Source organism: Hydractinia symbiolongicarpus, chromosome 10 (assembly GCF_029227915.1).
Source record: "Hydractinia symbiolongicarpus strain clone_291-10 chromosome 10, HSymV2.1, whole genome shotgun sequence".
In the NCBI taxonomy this organism is placed as follows: Eukaryota; Metazoa; Cnidaria; class Hydrozoa; order Anthoathecata; family Hydractiniidae; genus Hydractinia; species Hydractinia symbiolongicarpus.
In genome coordinates, this window is record NC_079884.1 from 3724253 (window position 1) to 3736514 (window position 12262).

The following is a 12262-nucleotide window of genomic DNA, read 5'->3' on the forward strand; positions in this document are numbered from 1 at the left end:
CTTCTTTCATTTAATAAGTTACTTCTGTTTATTCAATAATATATCTAAATTTATATTTCTGTTTATCAAAACCTATTAGAAAAAATCATTATAAGTTAAAAATGGTAAAAAGATTCAATAAATTTATCTAGTGGCATTTTTTAAAAATTTGGAAAACTAGAGAGATTTTATGCATTAGTGATCTTGCTGAAAGTTCCAAAAATACTAGGTATTTTTAGTCACATTTCTTGGCAAGACAATCAGACAAATGGAATTAGCAAAAGCACAATTTAATTTACTTTAACTTTTTCTCACTATGAATTTGTTCAACTATTTAACATCGCTTTGGGGCAGGTTCCATTATTTTTTAACAATAATATCAAAAAGTGCTTTCTGATGTCTTTGAATACAAGTTCAAATTAATAAGGTGTTACAGGGTTCGAATTAGCAGTTCGCAATTTGCAATTTGCGATTCGAAATGCCATTTTTGCGAATCACTTTGTGAAGAAAATGATAAAATTGTGAATCGAATATTTTTAAGTGGCGATTAGAAATGCTTTTGTAGATCGCATTTTGAAAGTTGAAGAACGAAGAATGGCGATAGAAAAGCTTTTTTAGATCGCTTTTTAAAACTTTAAGAACGAAAAGCGGCAATAAAAATCCCTTTTTAGGTCGCGCTTTAAAAACTTGAGAATGAAGAATGGCAATAGAAATGCTGTTTTAGATCACATTTCAAAAGTTTAAGAACGAAAAGCGGCAATAAAAATGCTTTTTTAGATCGCATTTAAAAAATTTAAGAAAGAAAAACAGCGATAGAAAAATGGTAATTGATCTAAAGTGTTCCCAAGCCAATCTATATGGTGGTTTACTTCGTTACAGATTGCCAAAATTTTTGCGAACCGACTTTACTTATTCGAATCCTGTGTTAGTGTTACATATAATATAGTTTGACCTCAAAATAATAGGGAGGGGGGGGGGGGCTATTAATAAATAAAATAAAGGTGGGGTTCCTAATAATAGGACATGTTTTAAAAATAGGTGGGTTTTTACCCCTCTGCCAACTATGGTTTTCAAGCGAACTATGGTGACTTTTTTGCATTATTCCAATCCTGTTTCGGTAGTTTTCAAAGCAACCAAGATGGCGTTTTAATGCACAAAAAGTCATTACTATTTCAAAAAAAGTTTGTCATGCGAATCCTCCGGATTATTGCTGAAAGTTACAGTTACACAAAAACAGATTGTTTAAAAAAAATGTATGTAATCAGCAATGCAATATTGCGTTCTGTAAATTTAAGATATTCTTATTAAAGTGAATTTTATAGCTGGACTAACTTTACCTCACCTAAATCTATGAAATTTCTTTATGTGATGAACTTGTAGTTTCTCACTAGTGCTTTTCCTGAAAATCCAATGAAATATTTTTCTCATCATTATGAGGATTAGTTTTCACAGGTATTAAAAGTCGTGGAACTTTATTCATTAAACTTAATAAAAAGTATACCTTATGTTCGTTTAGTAAATGATAGGTCTAAAGCAATAAGTAGTTTTTCAATCATTTAGATTGGTTTAAAAGATTATTATGCAAACAAAATGTTGCAGTAGGTGACTATATTATATATAATGCAAACTTCATTTTTAGGCACATGCACATAAAAAACATTGACGAAATTTGAATGTTAATTTCTTGAGAAAATTTAGGACTAAAAGAAAAACTTTGATTCAATAAAAAATGACAAATTAAATAACAAATGATGCTTAATGATGAAAAATAAAAAAGTTTAGGAAAACTTTAGCTAAAAAGTTTTTACTTTTAACTGCAACTTGAGAAAATCCTTTCTGTAATAATGTTTGTAAAAAGATTTTAATATGGAATTGCATTTTTCTAACATGATTACTTTCAAGGACAATTCTAGGACATCTTTGATTTTTTTTAAAAAACTCTGGAACTTTGCAGGACAATTTGATTTCTCCATGGTCAGTAGTGCTGTAGGCTCATTCGGTATGGCATGATAGTTTGAATGATATTCATTCTTTCTTTTCTTTTTTATATTCGCTACTTTCAAACAACAGGTACCCACAAAATATGTGAAAAAAATTAAAAATACAATTAATAAGACACGTGAAGCTTTGTCCTCCGCATTACTGCCGCTTATTTTATCATGCACACTATGATTGGTAAGATGAAAATGGATAATAAAATTATAAAAACATGAGAAAGAATCTTCCGTATATCTTTGTTACAGACGATCTGTAATAATTCATTATTTTGTTCATTTCTATGCATTTTAACTAAGACGCCTATCCTTGATACAAGATATTTTTTAGTATAATATTTTTCATATAAGAGCATAAAGCTTCATAGAAACAAAATTTAGTGCTGAAATGCTCCTTTAAACTTTTAAAATGCTGAAATGCTGATAACTACACGATAGACTTAAAAGCTACTTATAATTTATGACAACCCATTTTGAAGTAATTAGAAACTCACTTAAAATTCGGGTGCACATCATTCTCACTGGATCCAAGATTTCCCTGCTACACACGTTTTTACTTTTGGTTACTTACAAAACAATAAAATTAAATGTGATTGGCTTAATTTAGTCTCCAGAGTTCATTGTTTAATTCATGCTTGCGAAGAAAAAGGAATAATGTTTGAATGTAGCAACAAAACATTTAGCTAGGAGAAAAAAGCATTTAGATAACAGATGTAAATAGCAAAGGGTTTCCTCATCGGTGAGAAATTAACTATATAAATTCAAAGTTATAAAGAGCCATTACAGCAACGCATACATTTTTACGTAAACTAAAGAGAATTTGTTGCAACATAAAAAAATTATGTAAAATAAAATGTTATTTCTTATGACGCGAATACGAAGAAAAAGTTTTCACAATGTGTAAGGTAGCAGACAAAGGTGCAGGCCTCGTCAGAAAAAATGTGCGATCGCATGTGCACACGCCCACACACTCCATGTTTGAATGTTCCCGTGCGATCTTCGCAAACCAAAAAATAACACTAAATACCTCAGGGGGGGGCTAGTCGCACACAAAAATAAATAATATTCAGTCCAATAAAGGTGTCTGGAATAATTTTTTTTCTGACGACGAATAAGTTGTAAATTATTTATTTTTTAAGGTCACTTGCGAGTAAAGCTACACATCTTTGAGAATACGAGTACAAAAAAATGCAAGTAAAATAATTTAGAGTGCGAGTACAATGCAAGTACAATAAAAGTACAATAAATGTAATCTTTTTAATAAGGCAAGTATGCAATAATTAAACTACTCGCGAGTAAATCTGTAAAAAAATATATCATGTTACCCGCGAGTTATATTAAAGAAAAACATTTAATCTTTTTTAATTTAGTTGCTCTTTTTAAATTAAAAAAAATCAAAAAATAAATTTTAAAGTTCAACTTTTCTGTCTATTCTTTATATGCTTTCGCTATATACTTTCGTTATATGAAATCACTTCCAGCATGTTCTTTCGCAAGCAGAGAGTCAGCATGATATCTAATTATAGTTACGGTGATCAATTGCCACATGCAGAAAGACTTTTTCTTGTGTTGTTTTGAAAATTATACAGAATGTATTGATGTTGTTTTGGAAGTTATTTATAACAGAGGAGGGTGTTACGACGAAAATTTATAAATCGTCATAAAAATTTTAGTCTTTTGTTTAACCACCGAACTACTTTTACGAATACAAAGTTGGCGTCTAGTATTTTTTGCTATTACTATTTTACCATAGTCTATATTTAACATACAATTTTTTTAAAAAAAATAATGAAAAATGAACACATCGCACATTTCAGTTTCTTCGCAATAAATTACCTGCTTTAAAACATGGCAAAATTAGCGTTGCTGTATGCGAGTTCTATGATGACTTGAGAAAAAAATGGAACAATATGAGCCCACGCCATCGCACGCCATTAAAAATTATGCCGTGCGAACATTGCATGCCTCAAAATGATTGAAAAGTATCATGGCGTGCGAAGCTTGCACACCAGCAATTTTCTTCCTGACGTACGATGGCCAACAAGGGTCACAGTGCGAGAATTTTTATACACTGCGCGAGAATTCTAAAATGTGCGAGAATTTTCCACTACACTGCGCGAGAGCTTATAAACTATGCGAGAATTTTTTTGTACACTGTGCGAGAATATTCAACAATGCGCGAGAATTTCCAAATATTGCGAGAAAATTTATATAGACTGGACGAAAAAATATTTTAAATATCGCAGGCCTACATATCATCGATCAGGTCTTTAAAATTAATTTTCTTTCGCGCTTTTTTCTCTTTTAATGGAAACAGCATGGATTTTCGAAAGCATAGCTCGAAGCCATAATGCCTATACCAACGCACTTGCCATGCATTTCAGTGAGTGTTAACAGTGATCGTGATTCTTTGATATCGCAATACTTCTCTCAAGACATGACAAATCTTGAAATAATATCTTTTCTTGCAATTCATCACAGTATTTACATAAGTTTGTCAACATTGAAAAGAAGTTTAAGAAAAATGGGCTTGAGACGACGCATTGGTCAGTACGAGTCCAGAGAGGAAGTGATTCAAGCGATTTCAAGTGAATTGACTGGAAGTGGAAAGTCACTAGGTATTATAGCATGAGTATACGAACAGGACTTAAATTTTTTAATGTCTTGTTCCCAAGCATTTTCTACCAGGCGTGAAAACTGTTATTACAGTTGTTTACTTTTTTTAGGCTACAGAAAGCTGTGGAAGGCCATAAAGGCAAACGAAATACCAGCCAGAAGACCATCTGTCATGGAAATTTTAAGAGAGTTGGATCCAGTAGGAGTTGAAAGTCGCGCAAAAAAACAGTTGAGGCGCCGAATCTACAGCGTACCTGGGCCAGATTTTTTATGGCACTTGGACGGGCATGACAAACTGAAGCCCTACGGTTTCAGTATACACGGTTGTATTGACGGGTTTTCCCACCGATTAATTTGGCTCGAAGTTGGACCCACAAATAAACGACCAGAAGTTGTTGCCAACTATTTCTTAGAAGCTGTAACCCAGTTGAACAGACTACCTACTAGAATAAGAAGCGACGACGGGACCGAGAACAGCATAATCGAGGCCATTCAGATACGCATGAGGGCTGATCACACGGATGAGTATGCTGGTCTCGGCAGTTTCATCGTGGGATCCTCTCCGAACAATCAAAGGATTGAATGTTTTTGGTCGCAGTTGGCCAAGGATAGACCAATGTGGTGGAGAGAGTTTTTTGCAGAGCTTTCTGGGATGGGCTATTTGGATGGTGGCAATGTATTGATTGCTCAATGCGCTCGTTTTTGTTTCATGCACTTGATTCGAAAAGATTTAGATGATATGGCGGTGCGCTGGAATCAACATATCATTGCACCGAGCAGAGGTTCAACCCTACCACGCAGACGTCCAGATACCTTACATTTTATACCAGAGCTATACAATAGCAAATCATACAAGAAATTTGTTGACATTAGTGACATCAGCGAATTCAACGATCCTACATTTGCTATTGCTGTTGCAGACAACGAGCCTGAGTTTATTGAATTTGCAGACACAGTCCTTGCAATGAAAGGACACCCAAATGGACGTCCAAGTACAATTCAGCAAGCCTTAGAAATATACTTTCTTTTACTTGATGCTGTAGCAGAATTTATGTAGATAGCAATGTAACAAGTTGGTGTTGAAAAATACAGATGTAATCTTGAAATCTTCAATCTTGAAACAAAATGTTTAATACATTTGAAACAGCTGTATTAAAAGTTAAAATAAAAAACAAAATAGAAGAATGGTCCATTATCAATGATAAAAAGCACTGATTCAGCTTCATTAAAAATAAAATACAGAACAAAATAGAGGAAAGAAAATCTGTGTCATTCAGAATTAAAACACAACAAAAACAGAAGACAAAACAAAAGACACCCCCCCCCCCCCCCCCGTGTCAACGGCTATGAAAAACACAATTCAAGCATTGTCGTGGGCAATATTTGCAAAGCTGAATGATGTTTTAAAAAATATGCTAATTCAAAAAACAATAGAATACCACTGATAAAATATACTTATCAAACAACAAGTATTTTTAAACAATGCCAGCCCGGCGAATTAATAATATCTTTGGTAATGTTTCTAGAAAATTTTGACCCAGTATATCTTGGTACAACCGGAAAAGTGAGCTGATACTGACATGTCGAAACACTGATTCTTCCCTTTCCAGTTATATGATCAAAAAGAACTTTGATTTTTTCGTTATTAGGTACAACAGTAGAGCCTGTGAGAAACATCATAACATCGCCTAGTGAAAGTTTTTTCTCTGATTTAGCCTGTTTTTTCATTCTCGACATCAGATACGGTGAAAGTTTTAACAGTGATAGACTTACCGTGACCCAATTCATCGAGGAAGTTTTTCCAATTGTAAAAAATATCTTCCTCTAGGGCAGCTTTATCACTTTCGTTCGAATATGTTACATCAAAACAGAACTTGATAACCTCAGGATCAACAAGATCTTGGTTGTAAGTGAATAACTTCATGGCTTCCAAAGGATGCTTTCTAAGCAGATCAAGAACACCAAAAGCTTCAAGTCCCTTTAAAAATTGCTGAATTTCCTCTAATTGCATAGATATTATGATGTGGTGAGCAACCTTTTGCAATAAATCAGTTTTGTCTGCTAGTTTCGGACATGGTTTGTTGTAACCATAGTCAAATCGTTCATGGAAACGTTGAACTTGAGACTGAAATTCTGCTTCTTTATCACAATTTCTGATATTTTCAAGTTTAATTTTGAGGTCAATGCTGGGTATGTCATCAATGCAACATAAACAGTCTTTATGCCCTGAAATAGATTAAATAATCTCAGGCATAAACAAGAAGTCAATATCAAAATTTGCCAAATAATTCACTGAAACACATGCAAACAAGGCCTTTTATAAAGCTTCCATACATCAACACTAATGTAAACCAAATGCCACCTTGGAAATCACATGTTAGTTAATCCTTAGACTCACCGACCCTGAACCTTTAAAACCATATCCCCCCCCTCCCCCCAAACAATGTCGAAATGTACATATTTCATGAAGCAGTAAAATGACATGAAGGCAAAAATAGGTTTTCGTTTTTAAAGAACTCACCCACTATAAAGCCACTGAGACCAGCACTGAAGTATGGTGGATTGCAACCATGTAATAAAGATAATGACACAAATTTTCCAAAAAACATATATTGATCTTCTGTTAACTTTTGCAGATCATGGATGAAAAATTCATTATTTTGACGGCCATAGGTAAGTAAGTAAATAGGTAAGTAAATATTAACTCACGAGTAGGACAACCTGTGTCTACACCAGCTTCCTTACCACCCATACTGGTGAATTCTACCTTGAAAGGAGACAATTCAGCATCTGAAAAAAAACACCTCCATTTTTTGCATAACATCATTAAATACACATCTTCTTCTGATATTAAAAGTTACCTTACTTTTTTTCATGAACTTCGCTGACAAAACATTCAACTCTTTCTCCAAGTTTAATTTTGGTGAATTACTAGATAAAGCTTTAATACGTTGTTCTCGCAAATTTTCGATAGATCTGTCAGTAATATTTTCATTGGATGGTTCTTCGGATGTTGATCCACCTTCAGAGTCAAATGAATTCTTTTGACTATCTTTCTGCAATGACTGTTCAAACTCCTTATCTTACATCTGATGCAAAACTTGAAGTAAGTGCCCGAGCATGTGTCACAAATTTTTCTTTTCAAAGCAGGACCAGCAGCAGTAATAGGCTCAGAATCAGAGAGTCACATACAATCATCATTGTAATCATAATCAAAATAATTTTCAAGCTCTGGACCATTATCATTTAAACTAGTTCTCAAAACAAACCATGTTTTTGATGGAAACAAACCCCTTTCTTTAAGATAATCTGGAATACTGTCCCGTAAGTTGACTGTAGTACCGGACACATCTTCCAGTTTTGCAGTCACTTCTAGTCGGTCTTCATTGAAACAGTTCTTTCCACACACACCAAAATAAACATCCAGACTTTTGGTCAATAAATGCTCGAAAGTTTGATTCTCCTGATTTAAAGCAATGAAACGGCTTCACATTTATCCAATTTCCTCCAACCTCTCTCATCCACCTTACTTGGATTCTAATATCCTTTTTATTTGTTGAAGCATTGTCAGCAGCACGAACACTTTTTTTGGTTATCTTTGTCAACAAAGTGTTCAATCTGGTAGTGATGTTTCCATGTTTCTTCTGTTCGTTCTTGATATCACTGGATTCTCCATTACAAGCTTGGTCTTGGTCTTGTTTTGACAAAATACTTCTTTCAATTTCTTCTTTCACCTCATTCCTGACTTCTTCCTTAACTTCTTCCCTCACTAAACGTCTGAGTACAGAATCCATTTTGAATTTGGAAAACAAACAGAACAACTTTGCTCTCACCCCGAGATACCTAAATAAATCCTCCATAAATGGTATGGGAGGCGCTGTGGTGGAGTTCAACCTCGGTTTCAGGATACTGCAGATAAACTTCAGACCAAGGTCTGTAAAATAGCATAAATTTGATTTTCATAAGAAACTTTCTAACACAAATATAAATTCTCGCGCACAGTTTCGAAATTCTTGCGCACAACAGTTAGATTTCTCACGCAGTGTAGCAGAAAATTCTCGCACATTTTAGAATTCTCGCGCAGTGTATAAAAAATTCTCGCACTGTGACCCTTGTGGGCCATGGTACTGACGAGGCCTGAATGTGAGCTATCGATAAAAATTATGCTACAACGAATTCCCGTTTTTTATCTTATATTCACACACGTACTCACAAATCTTTCACTTACTGTACTCGCATGCGCAAGAGGCTATACTCGAGGGTATGGAGTAGTATACTCACCGATTACTCGTACTCGTCTTTACTTGGCATTAAATGTACCTGTACTCGTATACTCGTGTATAGTTACTCACAATCAGGACTGTAGCTCTCGTACACTGTGTGGGAGACCGGGGTTCGATTCCTCTTGACAGCGATTTAACATGGGCAAGTGAATGTCACCAGGCCCCTGGGTTAACCCAAGCGGTGAGGGAAAATGGGGAGATGGCTCCATGTGTGGACCGTTGGATGTTTCTGGGAGTTGTCTAGTAGAGCGCGGGCCCTAATTGTGTCTGCGTAGCTCAAAATGAGCATTAAATACTCTAGGACTCTCCATCTAAGCCATGGCTCCTCCTGGAAATAATAGACAGGTTATATCCCTCGATATTAGTGAGGCTAGCCATGTAGTAAAATATGCACTTCCATCTATCTATCAATATAAAAGATCCTTCGCATATCTTTTGTTTACACATAAACTTAATTGTATTCTATTATAATCATCAAGCACAAACCATAACAATAAGAAGCCTTTTGTTCTTTCATTTAAGATGCAAGCTATTATTGAAAAGTGCTAAGGATGATGAAAGGTATTAAAGTCTGTACATATATTATAGAAATGAACGGACGCCAACTGGTTTTGATACTTTTTACCATGATTAAAAATAGTACTTTCAATTGTTATATTTTATAACAAAATGCAGGGTTTTTCAGGCTTCAACAGAACATTTTCTCGTAATGCTTTCTCGACTGCTTTCTCGTAATTCCTAAACAGAATAGCTATACTCTCAAAGGCTTATTATTAGTTTTCCCTGACTGTCTCATATTACACACAGCATAAAGTACTAAGTTTTATATTACTATATAGCACACGGCTGGTTTCACTACTGTCAAACCGCGGACAAAATTAAAATGGCTTCCACAATTTCACAAGTTTGAGCTGACATTATGGCTCTGCTCTAAAAAAGCCGCTTATTTACATATTTGTCACATTAGGACCAAAAGTGACCCTTTGGACAGTTTATTAATTCATCTCATAATCTTCGATGGCCTCAGAATCCAAAGTAATGTTTTTTAGTCCGTTGATAAACAATTTTTAAGCATACATTGAGGCTGAGAGAGGCTCTAAAGGCCATTCACATATTTAGCTAGCTAAAGAATGACGTATCGTTATGTTTTTATTATTTCTAAAAAAGATCAAATTCACTAAAAAACAAAATAAAATAAAATTATACTTTCTGAATTCCACAAAACAGTCGATTATTTGTTACTTGTTTACGTAGCTGCCTGGCTCTCGTGCAAATGTTCTTTCGTTTTCGCAATTTCGTTGAAATTGCGCCTGGGTTCGTGTAAAATTAACATGAATCTTAGCAGCCGTGCTCAGTTAATGCGTGTCCCCAGGGCTTTTTAGGTTTCTTTAAGTCGGAAAATCCGTTGAAGATCTCAAACGAAGGAAAAGCTAACTCTGTTTTGTAGAAAATAACAATAAAACATGCTAACAATAACAGCATGCAGCACCGCAAAACGCCACCTAGTGGATTTGATTCAAACTTTCCGCAGCGTCATGCGTCCCACCGGTGAGTATACGTCATTTTGCGGCCACCATTTATATTCTAAACGTGCCAGGTCCCTCAGACCTTCTTACGGTTCACCCTTCGAAATTAGCACAACCACGCCTGTCGCAGTTTATAAATTCTTAAATAAAAAACTAATTGCGTTGTTTTTGAAAGTTCATTATTTACCAGGGTAGGGATGTCAGAAGAATATTATTAGGCCTATAAGATTTAAGTGAGTTTGGTTATTATACAGTTTAAATTGTGTTATTCGGCCCGCTCTTTAAGCATTCATTTACAGCGCGAGAATAAAAAAAAACGACTTGTTTTGCTCGTAAACCGTAACCATAGCAGTAACCGTAACGTCTGGTTCGATCTCGCAGTGTGTCTCCTATATCTTATGATTCAATACTATTAATTATTACTGACTACTTCAAAAATAAGCGTGTTAAATTTTAAAAGTACTGTTCAGTGAAACTTCGGTGAAACGAGTTTATAGTAAGACAATGTTTAACACATGAAAGCCTTTAAGTAACATTTTCAAGTGATGCTTTACCCGTCATCAACAGGATGCTTGAATAGACTGGGGATTCTTCTGTTTGCGATGTTACTTAGGATATATTAAAAGGCGCTATCATCTTAGTACGTTCGTACACGGCTCAGTGGGTCATTTATCTCAATTATATTTGGGTGCCGTTAAAGAAAAGATAATCATATTGTCTTTCGGGAGATAGGATAGTCACAACTTCGCACCGAATAATACTGTGAATACTTAGCAGCACCAGAAAAGAGGATAAAGTAATTTTTAAGTACATCGCACCTCTAGTGAGAATGTTATCTGCGCTACTTAACCACTAAAAAAGAATCCAAAGAATCCAACCAACTTAATGAATATTGAATTGTACAGCTACAGTTTTAGAAAGAGATAAACAACTTGGATATGTGTATTTATTATGGATAAAAACTTTATTGGCGGCCATAGGAGAATAGAGAGATAAAGAGAGAGAGGTTAAATTGTTAAGCAACAGAGGCGGAAGTTGACACCATTTTTAATGACGCTGTATAGTATTCATATTATTTGACGTCAAATTGTTTGTCGTGAATCGTAATTCATTTGCAGTTTACTTGTGAAATATTTACGATGGCGGGTAAACGGAAGATGAAGAAGAATCAATATAGAAACAAATCGAATAAACAAGTTATCAACAACCAGCTTGTACAAAATAAGTCTGATGCTGAAGTTAAACAAAGCAGTAACCCAGACGTTATGTTGTTGAAGGAGAATGCAACAATGGTCGCAGATGAGGAGAAACTTAACATCGCGTCCAATCAAGTAAGTTTGATTGACACCCTTATTGTAATCTGCGGTTATTTTGTCAATTTGTCATTCAGTACCTGTACCTCTTATATCAAATTGGCCTAATTTGCACCATAACTTACTAAGTACCTCTTGATTGAGGAGGTGTGATTTCTTAAACAACCTTCTTTTTTAGGCAACAGAAATAGATTTTGCTATTAACACTCTGACGCAACAACTGAATTATAACACAGTCATTATCCTTTCCTTGAAAGATGACATAGCAAATCAAGCTATTGAAATTAAAGCCAAAGATGCAACCATAGCTGCAATGAAAATTGACCAGGAAAGATCGAATTCAGCTTATGAAGCGATTTCAAAGCAGAATCAAATTCTTCAGAAAGAGCTAGCTCAAACAAAGCTTGCAAATAAATCCATCAACGAAGTTTTACTGAAGATGAATCAACAACATGCACTTTTAAATGCAAGCGTTGAAGGATATAAGATGAAAGTTGAGGCAGCGGAAACACATAGTAAATCTTTAGAAGTGCAACTTTTAGAGTCAACAC

General features: G+C 34.8%; 2 protein-coding genes across 2 annotated transcripts in view; both read right to left on the minus strand.

Annotated features, from left to right (window-relative positions):
- LOC130662636 (glomulin-like) overlaps positions 1 to 10165 on the minus strand; it is a 31718-nt gene extending 21553 nt beyond the window's left edge. Inside the window, exon 1 of the mRNA XM_057461534.1 lies at positions 10079 to 10165. The gene's annotated coding sequence lies outside the window, so the exon portion shown is untranslated. The remainder of the gene's footprint in view (positions 1 to 10078) is intronic.
- Positions 5919 to 8928, minus strand: LOC130662637 (uncharacterized). Its single transcript, XM_057461535.1, has 3 exons — positions 7456 to 8928; positions 7111 to 7379; positions 5919 to 6815 (listed from the first exon to the last, which is right to left on the minus strand). The coding sequence occupies exons 2-3, from the start codon at positions 7196 to 7198 to the stop codon at positions 6301 to 6303; spliced, it is 603 nt and encodes a 200-aa protein (XP_057317518.1). The 5' UTR covers positions 7199 to 7379; positions 7456 to 8928; the 3' UTR covers positions 5919 to 6300.
- Positions 10166 to 12262: the final 2097 nt, after the last annotated feature.

Bases quoted from the DNA above. Each gene is read 5' to 3' on its own strand.
- LOC130662637 (XM_057461535.1), bottom strand. From the start codon at position 7,198: ATGTTTTTTGGAAAATTTGTGTCATTATCTTTATTACATGGTTGCAAT. The intron at 6,816-7,110 runs GTGAGTTCTTTA...AATCTATTTCAG, and splicing joins TCTCAGTGGCTTTATAGTGG to GGCATAAAGACTGTTTATGT.